This window comes from Tenrec ecaudatus, chromosome 14, assembly GCF_050624435.1.
Source record: "Tenrec ecaudatus isolate mTenEca1 chromosome 14, mTenEca1.hap1, whole genome shotgun sequence".
Classification (NCBI taxonomy): domain Eukaryota; kingdom Metazoa; phylum Chordata; class Mammalia; order Afrosoricida; family Tenrecidae; genus Tenrec; species Tenrec ecaudatus.
In genome coordinates this window covers 118759871-118779836 of record NC_134543.1, presented here as the reverse complement: position 1 = coordinate 118779836, position 19966 = coordinate 118759871, and the positions used below count along the sequence as shown (strand labels likewise).

The 19966-nt window shown below is 47.2% G+C and overlaps 1 protein-coding gene across 1 annotated transcript in view; it reads right to left on the bottom strand.

The window, feature by feature from the left end:
- Nucleotides 1-19966, bottom strand: part of MYZAP (myocardial zonula adherens protein) — a 110995-nt gene that overhangs the window by 51924 nt on the left and 39105 nt on the right. Inside the window, exons 6-10 of the mRNA XM_075532340.1 lie at nucleotides 16883-17035; nucleotides 12517-12642; nucleotides 10931-11059; nucleotides 6376-6455; nucleotides 775-886 (exon numbers count right to left, since the gene is read on the bottom strand). Of these exons, the coding sequence (XP_075388455.1) occupies nucleotides 775-886; nucleotides 6376-6455; nucleotides 10931-11059; nucleotides 12517-12642; nucleotides 16883-17035 (600 nt within the window). The remainder of the gene's footprint in view (nucleotides 1-774; nucleotides 887-6375; nucleotides 6456-10930; nucleotides 11060-12516; nucleotides 12643-16882; nucleotides 17036-19966) is intronic.

Here is a 19966-nt window from a genome sequence, read left to right as displayed (position 1 = left end):
AACATCACAAGAAAAAGACAGATGACATTAACTCAAAAGACTTTTTTTAAGCTTACCTGTTATTTTTGTTGCTTTCCCTTTGGCAACTAGAATACTACACCATGTCTAGTCCACAGCAAGCATGGAAGTTGGCTCCACATTGCACAGGGATGGTGGAAATGAGTAAGGATGCAGTAGAAGGATGAAAAGGGAGAGAAAAAGAGAGGGAAAGGGAAAAAAGACACACCCAGAACTAGAGGGGAAACTAGAGTGGTAAGCAGAGGAGCCCTCGTGGTGTACTGATTAAGTGTTGGCCTCTGATCTGCAAGGTTGCCACTTTGAAATCACCAATAGTTCCTTGGGAGAAAGACTGGGCTTTCTACTCCCATAAATATACCGTCTTAGAAGGGGGCTCACCATGAGTCCCATTGACTCAATGGCAGGGAGAGAGGCAGAGGCGGGGAACAGAGACCTAGCTGAAGGAGATTTTGTTTGGCATAGCTCTTGTCCCCTCAGCTTAGGCAACAGAGTGGGATATCACAGCACTCTGAAAGAGAGCGAGCTTATTAACTGTGCTTCGCAGCTTTATTCCAAGTAGCCCTTTCTTAAAGGCAGTCCTTGCCCTCCTTGTGGGAAGGTGGTCATCAAGGGCCATATGGGGAAACTCCCTTCAGGGCCAAGAGAGTGACCAGAACAAGTTCACCTGCAAGCCAGAAGAAACTGGGCTGAGAGCTGGCTGGGGTTACAGGCAGAGGGGTCTGTGTGCACCATGAACTTGGACAAGAGCTCACTAACCTCCTCAACCATCTGCTTGACTTTCTTCTGCTGGCAGTGCACCATGTCGTCCAGGTGTCTGATCCGTTCCCGGAGGCTGGCAGATGCCTCCTCAAGCTGCTGATACCGAACACTGAGAGAGGGAAAAGCAAATGAGTCCCAAACCACGGAAGCTCTTAGCTTTAGAGAAAGATTGCCAAGTAGCGAGAAATGGACCGGCGTGGATTACAACTCTGATGAATCCTCTCTGGTCACAGCTGAAAGGTGAGGATGGCCCTGTTAGCAGACAGCAGTGGAAAGTCAATGGTGGCAGATGCAGTGAGGGTAAAATGTAGCATCTTATCATTTGATCTCGCCTTTGACGCATTGTAAAGCTATTTCATTAGAAGATAAAGAGGGGAGGAAAAATACACATGCACTGAGAACCCTGTTGACTCCCCTCTGACTATGGACGGGGGCCATGAATTGGTAACCTCGCTACCACGCAGAAAGCACTGACATGTGGACTGCCGCAGATGCAGTGGGGTTGACATTTAGCACCCGAGCACCCGATCTCCCTTAGGATCCATTTAAATGTGTTCTGGTTTTTAATATGTTCTGCTTTCTTTTTAATTGAGGTCTTTATCTTTTTTACTTTGTTCTTGTTGTTAGGTATAGAGAGTCACTGAGTTTTTCTGGTGACTCTCTGGAGTCTTTGGGGACACTGTGTAACCTGGAATGCTGGGAAGATGGTCCTATGTTTTCCCACATTCCGAGATGCCCTGTGTACACTGAGAACAAAGCTGCATGTGTTTAGCCCCAACGAGTTGTTTGTGCTTAGAACAATTTTATCATGATATTATTGTTAAACTGTGCAAGCTATGTGTCCTTGCCTCAATATATACAAAGCTGTACTTTCGAAATAAAATTTGCCTTTGGATCATCAGTCCACTGACCACTCTTTTTCTTCAGGTCATTGCTTGCTGCAGGTCCATACCGCTGGACTGTAACAGTTAGGGTTATTTTTTTTAATGTTTTTTTGTATGTGGAATCAGGATAGGGAGATCTATGAAGACAGTAAGTGGATTAATGGTCATGGGGGAGTGGCAGGGGTGGCTGAGAGGAAATGGGGAGCTCATCACAGTAAGTACAAGAAGGAAGAAATGATTTAAAACTGATTTAGGTGATGAATGGACCACTCTTTCTGATATGATTAAACTATTGAATTGTATATGTAAACTATATGCCAATAAGACTATTGAGGAAAAAAAAAGTTAAACTCCAAAAATAGCCTCTCCTGACATCGTATGAGCTGAGTGATTAACATGGGATTCTTAGTGGCACAGTGGTTAAGCATTTCACTGCTCACCCAAAGGTCAGGGATTCACACCTACCAGCTGTTCTACGAGAGAAAGACAGGTAATCTGCATCCCTGAAGCTGACGATGATGACATGAAATCCACTAGGTGGGGATGGACTCCCAATCACCCCCACACTGCAGAAGCAGTACAGGACTCTTTTGGAAAGTTCTCACTCACAAGCTTTACCTTGCATTAAGGGAAGTTAGCACACATCCCCCAAATGAAAGAGACTTTTTCTTGTGGGGGAAGGTACCATTTACACAGAAGGGAGGCTTCCGTGGTATTGATACCATATTGGAATGCCAGCAAATTACCTGGATCGGACGAATAGAGAAGGTAAGGAGGGGAGCAACATAAGAGCCTACTAGTCCATTGACCACCTCCCATCTCTTCTAGCTCCATCATCATCATCATCATCATCATCATCAAAAAACCATCGCTGTTGACTTGATTCTGTCTCATGGTAACCCTGTGTGTGTCAGAGTATAGTTACATCTATAGGGCTTTCACAAGCAGAGATCAAAAGGCCTTTCTCAGGAAGTGCTTCTGGATGGACTTGAACCTCCAACCTTTTGATTAGTGACATATTTTAGCTGTTTATATCACCCAGGGGCTCCTATCATCATCATAGCCACCTCTTATAAATTTAATGGTATCCCCCCAAATTATGTGTCATCTTGGTCTTAACTGATTAACTTGCATTTATAACCCCATTGGGGAATGAGTTGTCTTTGTTATGTTAATGAGACAGGAGTAAGATAGGGTGTGTCCTGAGTCAATCTCTTTTGAGGCTTAAAAAGAAACTAAATACAAGCTAGCAAGCAGAGATGAGGTGAGAAAGATACACAGGCACATGGGGGGGTCTCTGTGATCGTTAGATTTATTGTGCCAAATAGGCCAATAGAATAGGAACATGTGGGCAGAGATCAAACAGGTCACAGCTTGATTGAAGGATAACCGAAATAAAGACAGCCGACATCCCATCTCTCTCTTGCTCCCTGGTGATCAAACCAGCATGCTGCTGCTTTAGCTAGCTCTCTGCCTCAACCTGTGTGCTACACTACCTGTGGGCCAAGTCAACTCGTGGATCGTACAGCTAGAGCTGGAGGCTCCTTTGAGAAATGCTGCTGATGGTGTACAGTGCTTAGCTTGAGGCTAGTGAATCCTGTCCCTGTGCTTGGGTTCAAGATCCCATCGGGGCCTGCTTCGCTAAGCTGCAGAGTTACTGACTGTTGCTGACCCACCCTGATGTCTGCTGCCTGAAGCAGCCTCTGCCAGCCTTGCCTCAGGGAAGACTCTGCTGTCTGCTTCCTTCACCTTGGGTGCAGCAGTCCACGTGACTTGAAGCACTTCCAGTATATTAACTTCCATGAAAGTGAGTTGAATTGAGCTTTTTCTACTGCTGTGTGGGTTAATTAGCTGTTATATGCCTTCTCACTGTAGAAATATATATAGAGAGAGATTCGATCATAAATGTCCTAGTTTTGTTTCTCTAGAGAACCCTGCGTAACACAGTCTCCAAGGGTCCAGAAAGCAGAGACTGAAGAGACAAAGATGCTTTCCCTTAGAGCTGGCATTCTGAATTCAAACTTCTAGGCTCCTAAATTGTGAGAAAATATGTGTTTGTTAAAGCCACCAATTTAATATATTTCTATTGTAGCAGCAGTAGGTAACTAAGACAGAAGAGTGGGATGTGGCTCTAGCAAACACCTGAAATTTGGGAGCAGTTTGGGGGAGGAGGGGGAGATTGAAGTGCCTCGAAATGAAAATCTAGGTCATTTTAACGAGACCACTGGTAGAGTTACGAATGTCGGAAGCAACTTTGGTGAGGGCTGAGAAGAAAGGGAGAAGAGCTACAGAGGAAGATTCTAACCTCTTGGAAAATACGTATGGCGTCAGCGACAAATGGTGCTCGCAACGTGAGCACTAAGTGAGCTTCTGGTAAGCATTTAAAAGAAAATAATCCACATGAGATTGATCCGTGGGGGACCCATGGGGGGATCATAAGATCTATGTGGTGGCAGAGAACTCAACTGCATTACTGCCAAATGTCTGGTTGAAGGTGGAACTTGTGAGTGCTGAACTTGACTATGTGGCTGAGGAGATTTCTAAGCAGAATCTTAGAGGGGCTGTGCGGTTTCTCCTTGCCACTTACAGCACAGTGCAACAGGAACGAGGCGGATTTAGAAATGTACAGATTTTGAAATTTCTGTTGTCCCAACTAAGGATATGTGTTTTGGACTGTTCACCAAGGTCAAGGCTATGGAAGCTCTCGTTAAAGACAGGATGTAAGCCAGCCTGCAACAGAAGGTGCTAACCAGCAACCACTGCAGAAAACCTGTCAGCGTCAACTGAAGGTAACAAAAATGAATGAAAGGAAAGAGGACTGTCCACCCCTTGGAAACCTACAGGCAGGAGACAGGCCAAAGGAGTCGCATCTGTTGTCCCCCAAGAAAAGGAAGAACCAGCCACGAAGGAGCGCAGAGCTCAACAGGGCTGCTGAAGAAACACAAGAAACAGCACTCGCTCCATTTCGAAAGGTGAAGCCATGGTCTCCTGGGCCTCAAAGGTGGGGGTGGTGTGAGTGTGTGGCTATAGGCTCCTAGATTTCAGAGTCAGCTCTTTACCAACTTGGTTCTGGAGTCTACAGTTGCTGATAAGAGGTGCCACCAGGGGGAAGAGGCCACCACCCAAAGCCGAGGGGGCAAGGCTGCTATGCCCGAGGTCCAGTACAGAGGGACTTGCTGGGGCCCAGGGGATTGGGTCACCACTTCAATGTCCTAGGGAAATATGGGACGAAATCCACTTGTTGGCAGTGAGTCTTTGTTTGTTTTGGAATCCAAGGAAGCAGAGATGCTGTACCAGTGAGCCTGGGAGGTGAAGCTGAACTGCAAGGTGGATGGTGCCTCCCCCAGAATCCAGTGGGCCGGGAAGGAGCCAGAGTCTGGAGGGAGCGGCCACTGCCCCAATGACCTCAGAGAGCAAATGACTATTTTCAAGCCTTGAGAGCTAATGTAGTTTTCCCACCATGTTCTGGGCTTGCTTGTTGCATGCCATCCCTTCTCAACCACTCTCTCCCATTTGTAACAGAATGGTCTACGCGGTCCATCATTGTGCTTGGTTACCAGGTGAGGGCAGAATTCTGTCCCACAATACAAGATAGCTGATGGTGATTCAGAAGATGAAAATTTAACGTGGAGTTGATTGAAGACTTTGGGGATGATCAGATAAGATGAATGTCCTCTGCGTATAGCAATATGTGAATTTGGGGGGTGAAAGGTAGAATGTTGTAGATTGAATTGTGCCCCCCCAAAAAAACAAACAAACATGTGTTGTAAATCCTCACTTCTATCTGCCTTTGGTTACGATCCCACTTCGGACTGGATTATCTTAGTTCTGTTCATTAGGCAGATACAGTGAAGGGCATCCCTTGAATCAATCTGTTTTGAGCTATAAAAAGAAATGACCATAAATACTGGAGTATAAGCCGACCCGAATATCAGCCGAGGCACCTAATTTTACCGCCAAAACGGCATTAAGAATGTGCTGGAAAACTCGGCTTATACACGAGTATATATGGTAAATACAAGCTAGCAAGCTGAGATGAAGTAAGCCATATGTCAAGACACATGGACATCAGTAAGAAACAAGGAAGCAGACGCAGAAGCAAGAATGTTCCTCAAGAGCAGGCAGAAAGAAAGTCTGCCTCGGAATTCAGACTTCAAGCCGCCTGAACTGTGAGACAACCAACCTGCAGTGCATCTGATAGCAATACTCCACATGACCAACACGTGACCAGCACACTGCCTTTGAAAAATAACTCCCGGGACAGCTAAACATTGACGCCCAGGCTCAAAATGTGCATATCATCCCACCCCGAGGTCCTGCAAGGCCCCTGCATTTCCCCCCTAAAAGACACAACGAGCGCCAGGGCAAGGTTTTACTCAGCAATGCTTGGCAACACGGAGAGACATTTTAAAATTAGTTTCCAGGGCAAATGGTATTAGTCACAGTTGGAGAGGTTTCTCATCAGCAAGGTGCATCCTGTGGAGTTCAAGGTTATGGAGTGCATTTCTAGACTGAACTTTTGCACTTGCGGTAGTCTCTGCTGTGTGCTAGTGCGCTGACCACTCGCTGTGGGTCAGTCACTAGATGGACCTGGAAGCCCCCAAAGACACTGGCTAGACATTGGGTGCTCCCAAGTGAGTGAAAATGCAAAAGCTAAGTGACACCCCCCCCCAGGCCCATAGCATGTCCAGCACATGAGGGGCATATATCTTACCTGCCCTTGTTAGAGTCCATGATTTCCCCCGACATTTCTGTTTCGTGCTCTAAGAGTTGGAGTTGCAGTTGATGGCGTTCCTAAAACAGGCAAAAATTGATATTTTATTCCCAGGATCCCACGTGAGGGCAGAGAATGCAAACCAAACAACCCTATCACTAACGGGTCATTAAGCCCCTTGATGGTCTTCCCCACTCCAAGCCCACCCTCCAAGTCCAACAAAAGTCAAATCAGTTGGTGTGGATTTCTAGACTAAAGAATAAAAAAGAAATATGGAGGGAGCAATTGTTTTTGAATGATTTTTATATTATTTTTAATTGCACTTTTAACTATTTTTAACTATTTCATCAGTCCAGGCTCCACTGTCTTGTCAAAACTTATAGTCCTAAGTCATGCTAGGAAGAAAGATGAGGCTTTCCCCTCCCATCAAGAATGACTGTCTTAGAAGCCCACGTGGGCAGTTCTGCCCTGTTCCCTAGGGTCGCTATGAATCTGCATCGGCTTGATGGCAGTGAGTTTGGTTTGGGGTTCAAGTAACGAGCACCACTACTCAAAATTGATGGCCTGTGGTATCTAAAAATTATTGATTATTTTCTGCATCATCCAGAAGAAGGTTCTCGGTAGAGCCCTCCCCTTAAAAGACTGTTACCGACTAGGGAAACAGGTGTTTGGAATACAATGATTAACAAGAGAAACAGAAATCAAAGCTTACAATTCGGAAGTTGTTCACAAGCACACAGCTTGTCCTTGAGCAATATCCCAAATGAGGTAAGAGCAGGATACTAACAGGCCACAGTTCTGGCTTATGGACAAGATATTCACAGCTGTGTGAAAGAAATTTGGCAAAATTCTTGCTCTCAAAGATTAACCTCTGAAGGGGAATGAGCTATAAATGGGCATATCTAATCATAGCTGAGTACAGAATGCATTTCTCCAGCCTAAGTGGAAAAGAAGATTTAGAACCAGAGCCATATATTTTCAATCCTAAAAGGAAAAAGCCCCCACTACTTAGAGACCACTGCTTCCCTCCACCATCGTGTTGGAGAATGGGGAATTTTGAGTGTTATAGAAAGGCTGACAGGCAGGTCTAGTCTTTCCACCGTCCTGCCTCACAGCCATTCAACCCTCAGAAGAGCCCAGACCCCAAAGGAGACATAGAGGATAAGTTATAAAACAGGTGTCAACCCTCAGGGGCAAACACTCAGGCAAGCCTGTAACAAGATGAAAACCAGAATCACAAATTGTTGTGCCCTTACTATGGGGGCCCTGGGTGGGGCAGAGTTACTGTGCTCAGCTGCTAACCAAAAGGTGGGAGGTTCAGGCCACGCCAATGTACCCAGGAAGAAAGGCCTGGCAATCTAGTTTTGAAAAACCAGTCCGTAACACCCCAAGAAACACAGTTCCACTCTGACCCACATGGGTCACAAGAGTTGGGTCAACTAGGCTTTTGTGTTTTATTTTTACTATGTCCGAGTCATTGTGTTTAGCATCGTGCATAATTTTTTCACATCGACTCCTCCAAGGAAGACTAAGAATAAAGATGACTCTTACCAGTGTCTTATGGAATAGGAAACTGAATTTGGAAAAGTCAAATCACTGCCCATAACTAGAAAGAGAAGCAAGATTCAAACCTTCCAAGCTTATGATTCTAAGACCGGTGTAGCCACCACACACACTGGCTTGTAAGAAGGCTTCCCTGCCCAGACCACCTCCCCACAATGCCTCCACCTTGCTTCTTCATACAGCAGGGAAATCCGTCACCTTTCGAGAACATCTGAGTTAAACAGCTTCTTCTGCTATTTTGTAAAACCTACTGCCATAGTCAGTTCTGACCCATAGCAACCCTCCAGCACAGAGCAGAACTGCTCCTTGGGGGTTCCAAGACCGTGAATCTTTATGGGAGCAGTCAACCTCATCTTCCTCCCTTGGTGGGGCTGGTGGTTTGGAACTGTTGACCTCACAGTTAGCATCCCAATACATAACCCACCACACCACCAGGAGTCCTCTGGAAGTGAAAGGGGACCATGATGTGAGAGAGCTGTCTCGTTTCTACAAAGTTACAAAGTGTCCTTGCTGAGCTCCTGGTTTCTACAAAGTTACAAAGTGTCCTTGCTGAGCTCCTCGTTTCTACAAAGTTACAAAGTGTCCTTGCTGAGCTCCTCGTTTCTACAAAGTTACAAAGTGTCCTCCCTGAGCTGTCCCAGCACCCTATCTAACCCTCCCTGACTTTACCTAACCAAGCCCACCATCTTTGCATCAATAAAAAATGGGGCAGAGGTGAGATTGTAACGGATGCTTTAGTTTGCTCAGGTCCCCCTCAAATAAAGAAATCAATACACACAGGGGCCCCGGAGAGCCCCAAGGCTCCACAGCATGTAATCCAACTGGTCCCAACTCTGCTTGGTCTGGGAACTGGAGGGGGTTTCTATTGGAAACTCTCAGGACTAAGGGGACCCCTTCTTGGGAGCGGCCCACTTGGGAGCCTTGTTAACACTGCTCCCCTCCTTCCCTCCCTCCCTCCCTCACTGGAGGTTGGGGGCATGCAGAATTGGAGCTCATTGGCACCAATGACGCCCGCTCTCAGCACTCACCACCATGACATTAGAGAATGACTTTCCAGAAACCAGCCACCAGCGTGGGCGTCAGCCCCTCTCTCCTGCCCCAGAGGTCAGCGGTCACCCATCCTTCCTGTCCTCCTCCATATCTCTTCCACTCCACGCTTTCCCACCATGCTTCCTTGTCCCCACTTCCTCGCCGATGACCTGCCTCTGCCTTGCCCTGTCATCAGCTTCATTCACCTCTCCGTCTACTTATCGGCCCACTCCTGACCCCTCCCACATCAGGAAGAAGCCAGCCCTGCAGACCATGACCCGGAAGCAGCAAGGCTGGCTGTTGGTGGACCAGCTACACAGAGTTTGATTACCCAAAAGGTACCCGCTTGATGCCTGGGCTGCCAGCAAAGCAAGGACCCGAAAATACGGATGTCTGGGCCAATACTCTCATGGGATTTCTTTAAAACATCAAAATAGTTGTTGTGCAGAAAAGTGGGTGAAGGGAGACGTCAGACAGTGTGATATATGACAAAATAATAATGATTCATAAATTATCAAGGGTTTATGGGGGAGGGGGGAACGGGAAGGGAGGGGGAAAAATGAGGATCTGATACCAAGGGCTCAAGTAGAAAGCAAATGTTTTGAGGATGATGATGGCAACCAATGTACAAATGTGCTTGACACCATGGATGTGTGTATGGATTGTGATAAGGGTTGCATGAGCCCCTAATAAAATGATTTAAACAAAACAGAGTTGTACGACCCCCAACAAAATGATTAAATAATAAAAAAGCACATACATAAAAATAAAAAAAATTTTAATTTAAAAAGTAAATAGTTGTGCTGGGTGGAGACCAGAACTTCACTGGGCTTCCTTACATTTTATATATACAGGGCGGCCGGGGGGGGAGGGTGCTTCAAAAATTTCATTAATTAAAAAAATTATTTCAAAATTATTTACATTTTTAAAAATTCAATGAGAATAATGGAAAATTTCCACAAAAATCTTGACTCCCCCTTATGTAGGAGGGTAAGTGGGACAGTACTGCTACTAGAGTCCGGGTCTTCTGCACGCGTTGGAAGAAGATAGAACATGTCTAAAAAATGTGTCTGTCACAAGTGGGTGGCTGCTGACCAGTTCTCCAGTAATGTATTTGGCAAAACCAAGCTCACTGCCATCAAGTGGATGCCCACTATGAGTTTCCGAGATGGTGACTCTTGCCCAGTAGAAAGTCCCGCCATCTGTCCCCTGTGTAGTGGCTAGTGGTTTTGAACTCCTGCCTTGCAGTTGGCAGCCTAATGCCACCAGGATGCTTGGAAAAGATGCAACGCAATGGCTTTGGAGCTCAGAAGGTTATGGGCCCCTTTGGGGGATTCCCAAGGGGGTCATCTTGATTAGTGTCTTGGAGGACACAGAGTGACCCCGGGGTGGGGGTATGCTGAAGAGGAAAAGGCCAAGAAGATTTCGCTGAGGAATTGTGTTTCATCACAGGCTTCTTTTTGTTCCCCAAACTCAAAAAACATCTAAGAGGAACATAACTTGAGTCCCTAGACCTGAGGTGAATTTTGACTGGGTGTGAATCAAAGAGCCCAGAGTTCTCTGGGGCTGGGTTAGTGATGTGAGAACTCTGCGTTCGGAGGTATGCAACCCTAGACAGAGGCTATTCTAAGAAACAAGGGCTTCACATTGGGATATTTTCATTGAATAAAAGCTTCCTGTGATTTCATTGCAAGACTTTGTAACTTAACATGTATTTTAAGGGCACTTTTACAAAAATCATTGAAATTTTCGATGCACTTTCTGAAACTCCCTTATGTATATAGAATAAAAGGAAACCCAACAAAGCGCGCGTGTGTGTGTGTGTGTGTGTGTTGCGTGCTTTGCAATCACAAATTGGAGGGATGGGATCGGTGAGTGTAGAGGGCTTCCCAAGTTGCCCGACAGGCCCGCCAGGGCAGGGGCGGACAGACTGAGTGGGGAAAGGTCAGGGGTGGTCTTTCACCTTTTCCATGCGCTCGATCAGCCTGTCCAGCTCCCCGATCCTCTGGTCTTTCTCCTCCAGGCTGATCTCCGCCATGTGCATCTTCTTATTGGCTTCTTCGATCGCTTTCAGAAAGCTGTTGGTTTCTTCCTGCGAAAGGAAACACTCTCCTTACAGGGTCATGGAGTACCTAAATTGCTTCCTGAGTCCAAACACCTTTGGTCTGGCTGGATCTTAATTCCCAAACTATTTCCTGGAGTCCCAGAAGTACCTCAAATCACAAACTCCGTTTCCAGGGGTCTGGTTCTCATCTGTGAACAGAGAACCCACTGGACAGCTGGCTCTTTAATGGACTTGGTCATTTCTTCCCCTTTTAGCCCTTGAGTTCTTATATCTAAAAGGTGTACTAATTGCCTGGAAATGTGACGTAACCCTTGGCTAGATACTCAGAGTACTATTGTATTTGCCAAGAATATACAGGGAGGGGAAGACTAGAGGTGCACAATTCACAGTCACCCACAGTGGGATTTACCAACTCGCCCCTAAGAAGCAAGCCCAGCCAGTCACTAAGTCTCTAAGGTTCTAAGAAAAGGCAGATATGGAGTTCTTTTCTTCAAGAACCTCAGAATCTCCCAGAGCAGTCACCAGGGGAGAGACACATTCCAGTTCTAAGAACAGTTCTAAAAAGGTTCCACAGCCCCATGCAGAGAAGTAGAGTAGGTGTCCGAATGACAGAGGACACTTGCAGCTGTGGGAGGGGAAAGAGGTCATTTACTCTTGTTTGGTGCCATCAAGTCGGCTCCGACTCATAGCAACCTCGCGGAGAGCAAGGCAAAAAATGGGGGCAGTGCCCATCCTCAGGACAGCAGCCATGCGGCCACCCCATCAGTCTCAGGCGGAAGGGTGGCATGTCCAGGAGCTGCAGGCAGCCGAGCGCGGTAAAGAGTGCGTTCCAGGTAGAAAGGCGGGGCTGGAGTGAGGAAGTTCATGACTGCAGGAAAGCCAGGATCCTCCTGGATGCTGACAAGCAGTTCAGACTGGCTAGAGAAAGGAGTGTCTTTAGAGACAGGAAGATTGGGAGTACTCTGCGCAGGGGAGAGGGGGTAAAGAATTCACGAAAGAAGGGAAGGAATGAGGAAGCAGAGAGAAGGAGCAAACCAATCCCTTGAAATCCACCCCCCTGTTAAGAGTTCATTAACGCACCTAACTATCTGAACTTCAGCAACCCGGAGGCGTCCCTGTGTGATGCACACAGGTAAGGTGCTCGGCTGCGAATCAAACATGCTGGCACAGCTACCCAGCTGAGTGGTGCCCCCCATGGGTGCAGGGTAAAGAGGGATGCCCTGCACGGCAAACTGCAAGGTCAGCGGCTGGAAGCCTGATGTCAGAACTGGGGGTGCACCTGGGGCTCTGGGAAGGAGCGCCTGGCCATCCACTTCCAAATAAGCAGGCGTTGAACCCCCCAGTGGCTCCCAGTTCGACTCTGACACACCTGGCATCCCCAGGAATCAGAACGGAGTAGCTGGTACTCCAGAACGGAGTAGCTGGTCAACAACAATAAACCCCAAACTGCCGGGCAGCACTGGCAGCAGCCACGACATACGAACCAGCAGCGCCTCTCGCTCCGCACGGTGCTTCTGCTGCTCTTGGCGCAGCCGGTCCTCATGCTGGCCGTACAGCTTCTTGGTCATCTCTCTCAGCACCTCGGCGTTGGCTGCTTGGGATGATTCCACCTACAACGAGAACCCCTTCAGGTCTATGGCTCTCAAGGGGGCTCGAGGGCATTCGCCAGCCTCCATTCTGTGTGTAGGGCATGGGTCCCTGGAGATGGCAAAGCACGAACCAACCATCCGTCAGGGTTCAGGGTCAAGAGGAGCAGCAAGGGCCATGGGGGGAGGAGTGCGGGGAAAATAAAATGTACCACGTTCCGTTCATTTTTAAATGGAATTGTCATAGGAGAATGTCTTCAGCAAATACATTGTGCAAGTAAATATATGTATATATATCATATTAAAAGGTGCTTATGAAACACATTGACCTAATGGTGATGGTACAACCTGGCAACAGGGTAGTCATAAAGGGCCCACAGCATAAAGAATGTAATAAATGTCCCAGACATACACGCACAAGGGGAAATGGCTGACTTGGCTAATGTTTTGATCTATATATCTTCACCACAATTTAACTGCAAAAAGAGAGAAGGGGGAGGGAGGTACATTTACTAACTGCAATGTATATACCATGTTTTCTCCTGACCTGAATAAAAGTAAGACAAGTGGGGTAATTTCAACCTTGTGTTGGAAGAGGCACGGAAGAGCTCGTGGATGAATGGAAAGTGTGCTCATTCATGCTGATACACGTAAGGGCGAAAGCCTTCAACGCCTCCAGCAGGAGCGTGGAGGGCTGCAGGGGGGGGGGGGGTGTAGCTGCAACAATACTGACACGGAGTTGCTGTAAAATATTGCAGCTCAGTGATGGTACCTGAAGGTTCATTAGTCTCTCTACTTCTATAAATAGCATGACTTTTCTCTAAGAGAAAGTTACTTTACAAAAAAGAGAGGGGGGGTCAGATGAGGCTTTATGGATATAGTACACAATCATGCCATCAAAAAAGGTCCACCTAGGGAAAAAACCAGAGGTAATCTCAGGTGACAGCCCACCTGGCTGAGAACTCCTATTCTGACCCTTCCGAGTGAGCAGCAGAGTGGAAGGAATTTGGGAGAGGGGAAACATCAACTGTCTTACCTGTGACTTCATCTGAAACAACCCCCAGGTGCACCAATAAGAAGACACACGCAAACATGCTAGCACACCTGCACAGCTGAGTGGCGCCCCAGTGGGGTCATGAGTGACACACTGAGTGGCGAACTGCAAGGTCAGCCGTTGGACCCCACCGGCCACTCCTCGGGAGAAAGATGAGGCCGCCTGCCCCTCTGAAGAGTTACTGTCACAGAAAACACAGGGGGGCAGTCATACCCCATCCTTAGGGTCAGTATGGGTCAGGGTCATTCCATGGCAGTGGCTTACACAATTAAATACAAAGCTGTTAAAAGTGAGAATGTAGAACTAGATGTATTGATTCAGAATATTCTTCAAGATCTAGAAAATGAAGAGTGGAGGGGATTAAAGCCTATTAAATATTTTAGCATGGGCATGGGAAAAAAAAGACACAAACAGAAAAAATATGCACATATGCCTGTTTGTTATTTTTTTACAGACTAGAAATACCTCTGGGGTGTGAAGAGCCACGTAGCAATGGCTGTTTCTAAAAATAGGAACCAAGAACTGGAAGTAAAAAGAAAGGAGAGATTATTCTATTCCCTGGTTTACCGTCTGTCCTATGTTTGGGGGTTGCTTCCCAGGAGGCACGCATTACTTTAAAAGGAGATGAATGCCCGCAGAGCTGGGAGGCGTGGAAGGAGAAGTTGCCCATGCAGAACTGAAGTCGCCCCATCGGTTCCACTGGCCAAGCCAGCCCATCGTTCGGATCTCAGTTACGTTCGCATAAGCAATCTGGACTCATGCGAGCCATGGCTTTGTGCTTCCCAAGCAGGGAGTTTGAAACATGTCAACCTAGTTTGGGGAACCCTGTGGGGGAGGGGGGTGTCAGCTGGAGGAGAGAATCAGCATCAGCAGACTGGGTCCTGGTGGGGGTGGGGTAGAGTGCAGCTTAGAGGCAGTTGGTGCTGCCTTTCTGCCCGGGATGTTTGGCAGACTTCTAACAGTGACACCATGCTGCTGACGGATGACTTTTGTCCCTCCCTCCCGGTTACTGTTTGTTCCAAAGAGCAGAGTTGACTGAAGACAGAATCTCTGGATAAGGGAGGCGTAATTCACCTTCACTGGTTACAGAATGTTCACTTTTAAGGATGTACGGAAAGTCTCTGCTGATGTCCTCGAATCCTCCCTTCTGGGCAGTGGGCACGAAGCCCTGAGTTGGAAACTCTCAGCCAGAGCTATCTTTATGCCAGAGAGAGCTGATGCGTCTCATTCTCAATTTTTTCTAGACACCTTGTTAGAGAGGGCTTTGTCCTGAAAGCCCAGTTTTCTCTGGGTCCAGAGCACATGAGAGGCCACGGGTCCCTTTCACTAACTGGGTTTTTAGTTGTTTTTAATGTCTGCTTGCTTATTTGTTAGATGTAGCTTGGATTCGGGCCGGGGGGGGGCATAACATAAGACAAAGAGTAGGGGCAAACCTCTTTAGGCCTGCTGTTCAGGATGAAAACAAGCCGCAGTCTCTGACACGGACAGTGGTGGGTGAGGCTAGGGAAGCAGCTAGGATGCCAAACTGCCTAGGGATACCCCAGAACCTGACGTCATGCCACCTTCCAAAACAGCAGGAATGCACAGGCAGAATACTCAATCACTATTTGTAGAATGATAGGCTTTTATGCGGAGAAAAAAAAGATGCGAACAATGATTTCAGATTTACCTGGCAACATAGCCCTGCTTCGCAAAGTAACTCTTATTCAGAACCATGCTGTGCACACGGTAAAGGAAGGGGCTCCCATAGGTGAAGCGATTCTGGCCCTTCTCCTCTGGGTGGCTGTGTCTGGCCAAGTGGATGGTGCACCGCACGCTACAGGTGCCATGAACTGAGACCAGGCAATGCGGGTGGAAGCTCCCCTGCTCCATGGACTCATTCTGGAAGTAGGCTGTGGGCAGAAGGGCCAATCATCCCACCTGGTTTCCCCAACTACAAGATTTCACTCTCAAAAATATTGCAGCTCACACAACAATTATATGGACACACACCCATAAGGTGCCTGCTTGTTGGTTATCCTAAGGCTGGGCTGAGCACAGTTTGAAAACCTCAAACTTCAATTAGAAAGAATTCATTCAGAAAAGTATTTTTGGAGGGCTGGGCCAACCATAGGCATGTTCCTGCCAGCAGAGAGGAAGTATATCTATGTTCTCAAGTGAGAGGGGCACCAATGCTGGGCGAGAGGGCGATGCCCAGGCTTGGGCAGCCATCAGGTTTCTTCTTGAGAAGGGCCAGAGCCCACATGCAGCAATCGGTGTGCATCAGCATCTGCACTGTCAATGCTGACAGGTGGGGCCACGGAGACAATCAAAGCAGCTAGATTTAGGCACACATCTCTAAAGGCTCTGACATCCCAGACCTGTGAGAATCCTCACAGCTCTCTCTGCAACCTGCAAGCATTGTGTGATGACAGAGTGAGCAGCCCTTGGAAGCCCGGGGGTCTAAGAAGGCAGCCCGTGGGCTGTTCGGGGAACAGCTACAACCTGGACTGACAGTAGTACTCACAGAAACTGCTGCAGTGCCTTACAGCCAAGTCCTGTGGGGTTGCCCCCAAGGAAGGGAGAAAGAAAAAAAGACAAGAGAATCTGAGATGGTTAAAGTTTATTGTGCCACCCTGGCCGATAAACCCATGTGGGGTTAATTGAAAGGCAGAGATAAATGGCTCGGTGAGCCTTGCCTTTCTAGTTCTTGGGTCTCTTGCTTTGTGATGGTCGGACCAGGGTGCAGCTGCCTTAACCAGTTCCCTGCTTCAGCTGGCAAGGCTCACTTCCCTGAGGAGAATCTGCATGGACCTACCCTCGTGCAGCCCTGGGTGCTGGAGCAGCCGTATGGAGACCCCTGCCAGCGCTGAGATGCTTACACTTTCACTGATTCAGCTTTCCTCCTGCAGTCGGAGTCATTGCGTGTGTTTTGTGAGATGGAGGAGGACTTTGTGGATTGGTGTCGGACATATGGGCTAATGTTGGACGTGTGGGCTTGGGTAGCACTGGGTTGGGATGTTTTCTTAATGTGCGCTAACCCTTTATATAAGACTCTCTCTTATACATATATATGAATTTCTGTGGATTTCTTTCTCTAATGTACCCAGACTAACACAGAATTCCAAGAAAGAAGAGAATGGAGAAAGGGAAATGGAAGAGGGGAGGATGGAGGAGAGAGCCGAGTAAGAACGGAAGGTGAATGGGACATCTGGGCCGTGTGTGCTTTACCTTCATTTTCAGCAGCTGGTTTTCGATCTGCGTGACCTCCAGCTGCCTCTGTTTCTCCCGCAGCTTGTTCATGGAGGCTTCGTATGTCTGCTGCAGATTTCGGATCTGATCCTTTATGTTGCTGTTTTCCAAGGTCACATCCACAAGTGTTTTCTGTTGGGAACAAAGTTAAAATCAAACCAAACCTCGTGGTGTAAGAAAACACCACAAGAGTCATGGACGGGAATACCCCTCTGTCAGTTCTCACTGAGCACCTGCTGGTGATGCAGGAGCCGTGGCCTCCCACGATGCTCAAGAGGTCTGCCCCCCTGCAAGGTAGGAGCCACCAAGTGGCCCTCCCACACAACACCACTTGCCCCCACTTACGATAGATTGAAGTAGATTAAAAGGGGGTTCCAAAGGGAAAGTATTCATAACACACTATTACATATGGAAAAATTTATTGGAAATTAAAATTTTATTGGAAAATTTATTTCTTTTTGAAAGAAATAAATCTAAGCATATGTTCAACTAGGTGTTTGTGCAGTGAAGGTGAAGGCTAAGAACTAGACCAAAATCCAAATAAATAGGTTTTATTATGTGATAGGATTATAGAGGATTTTTCACTTCCTTCTTTGTGATTTTCTAAATTCCCACAATGGACCCCACAAGTGAGTGAGTTTTAAAGAAGGAAGACATCCCTCTTTCTTTTCTTAAAGGGGCTGGCATTTCTCTACTTCTGGGTGACGACCTAGAAGACAGGGACCACCTGGCTGAAGTTATGCCAATGGGTGCAGGTGGAGGAGAACAAGGTAAAAGGCCACCTCGGAGTAGAGTTTAATGGCTTAGCTAAGTGCTGACAAGAGTTCCTCCGGGCCTGTTAATGAAGCTATCCACTGTCTCAGCATCCACGTGAGTGATTCTCCTGAAGGAGGGACAGCTCCTATGTGCCCCATAATTCCCAGCAGAGGACACTGGGGAACAGAAGGCACCTTCTACCACCTCCCCAATATACCCACAACGTCAAATTAACACATTTACACATCCTGTGGTTGGACCCAGTTCTTTCGTTTTCCTTGTGGGTAATCAGCCTCAGAAGCGTCCCTACCTCCTTAGCCTCCACTTTGGAATAAGACAGCCTCTACTTCCTCATCCACTTGAATCATTAAACAAGGATTCTCACTGGTGGTCAAAAGATGTTGAAGGAAATACTGAGGATCACAGGCCTTTTGCACTTCAAGTGGCTTTAGGAACCACTCTGTCCAACCAACCTCCCTGCAAGCCCTACCAGTGTGCAGTCTGGATCAAGGGAACGAACTTCTTCTACTCCTGGCTCTACCACTACCCAGACACTTCCAGTCATGTCTCTTTGTTGACTTGTTTCTCTATTGACTAAGCAAGGGCATCAACACTGTTCATCGCAATGGTCCTTTCTAGCTCAGACTCCATTCATTCAAGCCATGAGTGGGATGGGATGGACGATGAGAGAATCTAAGTTAACCTTGAATAATAAAAAAAACCAACTACTCTCAGGCGCATTTGAGCGATTTGACCTTTTACTTATAAAATTCTTTGGGCTGCCTGAGAATAAGAAACTGGATAATAATCATTGGTTTGTCAAGACACCGTGGTTAGGATTAACCATGTCTGAACTCAGATGAGGTACAGCTCTCTTCATGGTTGGCCAAGAGTAAGTAAAAGGCTCAGGAGGTAAGCAAGGGAGCCTAGGAGGAAGCGAAAACAAAGGCTCCAGCCTAAGCCAGATGGAGCTTGGCCAGAGGCCAGGGGGACAGGGGCTGGCAATAAGGAGAGCCAGGAAAAGGGTGGAGCACAGAGGCCCCATCCATCAGAAGTGGGCATCCTGGACAAACCCAAACACAGGCCACCGCGAACCACTGTTAGATACTGACTTACTAATGGCGAACACTAGGTTCCTGGGGAAGTAGATAAGCCTAACATGAAAATGTGCTTCTTATCTATTAAATATTTATATTCAATGCAACAGTACTTGGAATAGCTCGCGGATCTTTTAAGAGGAGGATCAAAAGATCGAGGAGCTAAGGGGAAAAATGGGTGGAGGGTCAGGGATTATTATATATGGAAATCAGGTCATGAGGGGTTTCAGGTAAATAGAATACTACGTTCTCAGCATGTTCAAGTTCATTTGTACATAAGACGGGGGTTGGAAGAGTAAACGGGCAGTGTGTGAGTAGATGCCCAATGTCATTGAGCCTGTTCTGACTCCTGGGGTTCCTAGAGAACAGAACAGAACTGTCTCATAGGATCCCCAGGGCTGAAGTCTTCATGGAAGCAGATAACCCCAGCTTTCTCCCATGGAACAGCCGGTGGGTTTGAATGTCCAACCTTTCAGTTAGCAGTCAAGAACTTAACCACTGTGCCATTGGGACTCCTTATTTGAATATAAGTAGCTCCTAGAAATTCAAAGTCACCAAGAGAACAATTCCCTTTAAATGAATTAACAACATGTAGTTTCACAATGTTCAGACCTCAAGCCTCCTGTTTCTCCATCTGGCACTGTAAGCCAGTCTTTGAAATATACCCGATTCTTTCTAATGTATCCCAATTAAGAAAAAGTACATAAAAGCCTTTGGGAGTCCCTTGCCAAAACTGGGTGCCGATTGCACACATTTGGCAAGCGCCATCTTTCCTGTGATTGGACGGAACCTTCTGTAACAGGAGGGCTTCAAGGAGGAAGAGATGATGTGCTGAGTTAGACCTCGACACGTAAGCCCATGTAACTGTCTGGTGGGCCAAGAGACAGCTTCAGCACTGAACTCAGGATCCAGATCCTCATTTTAATGGAGAAAAAACAACTGCAACTCAAAGGTTTAGAGTGCCTAAGTTCCCAAACTTATTTAGTCTACTGCCTGACAATTAAAATCTTTTGTTCGGTAGCCCGTAACCCAGGATAAAGTGTAGGGACCTGCCTTTGCAGCTCTGCCCACTGGGTCATTCTGACACTTCCTTTCCCCTGCTCTGTCACAGCCCCCACCCCCTGCAGTGGGCTGGTATCGCCCACTCTGGGAAACCCTGGTTTAGAGTCTCAACTTGGAAATGGTCCTTCCAACGTCCTTCGCCATCTTC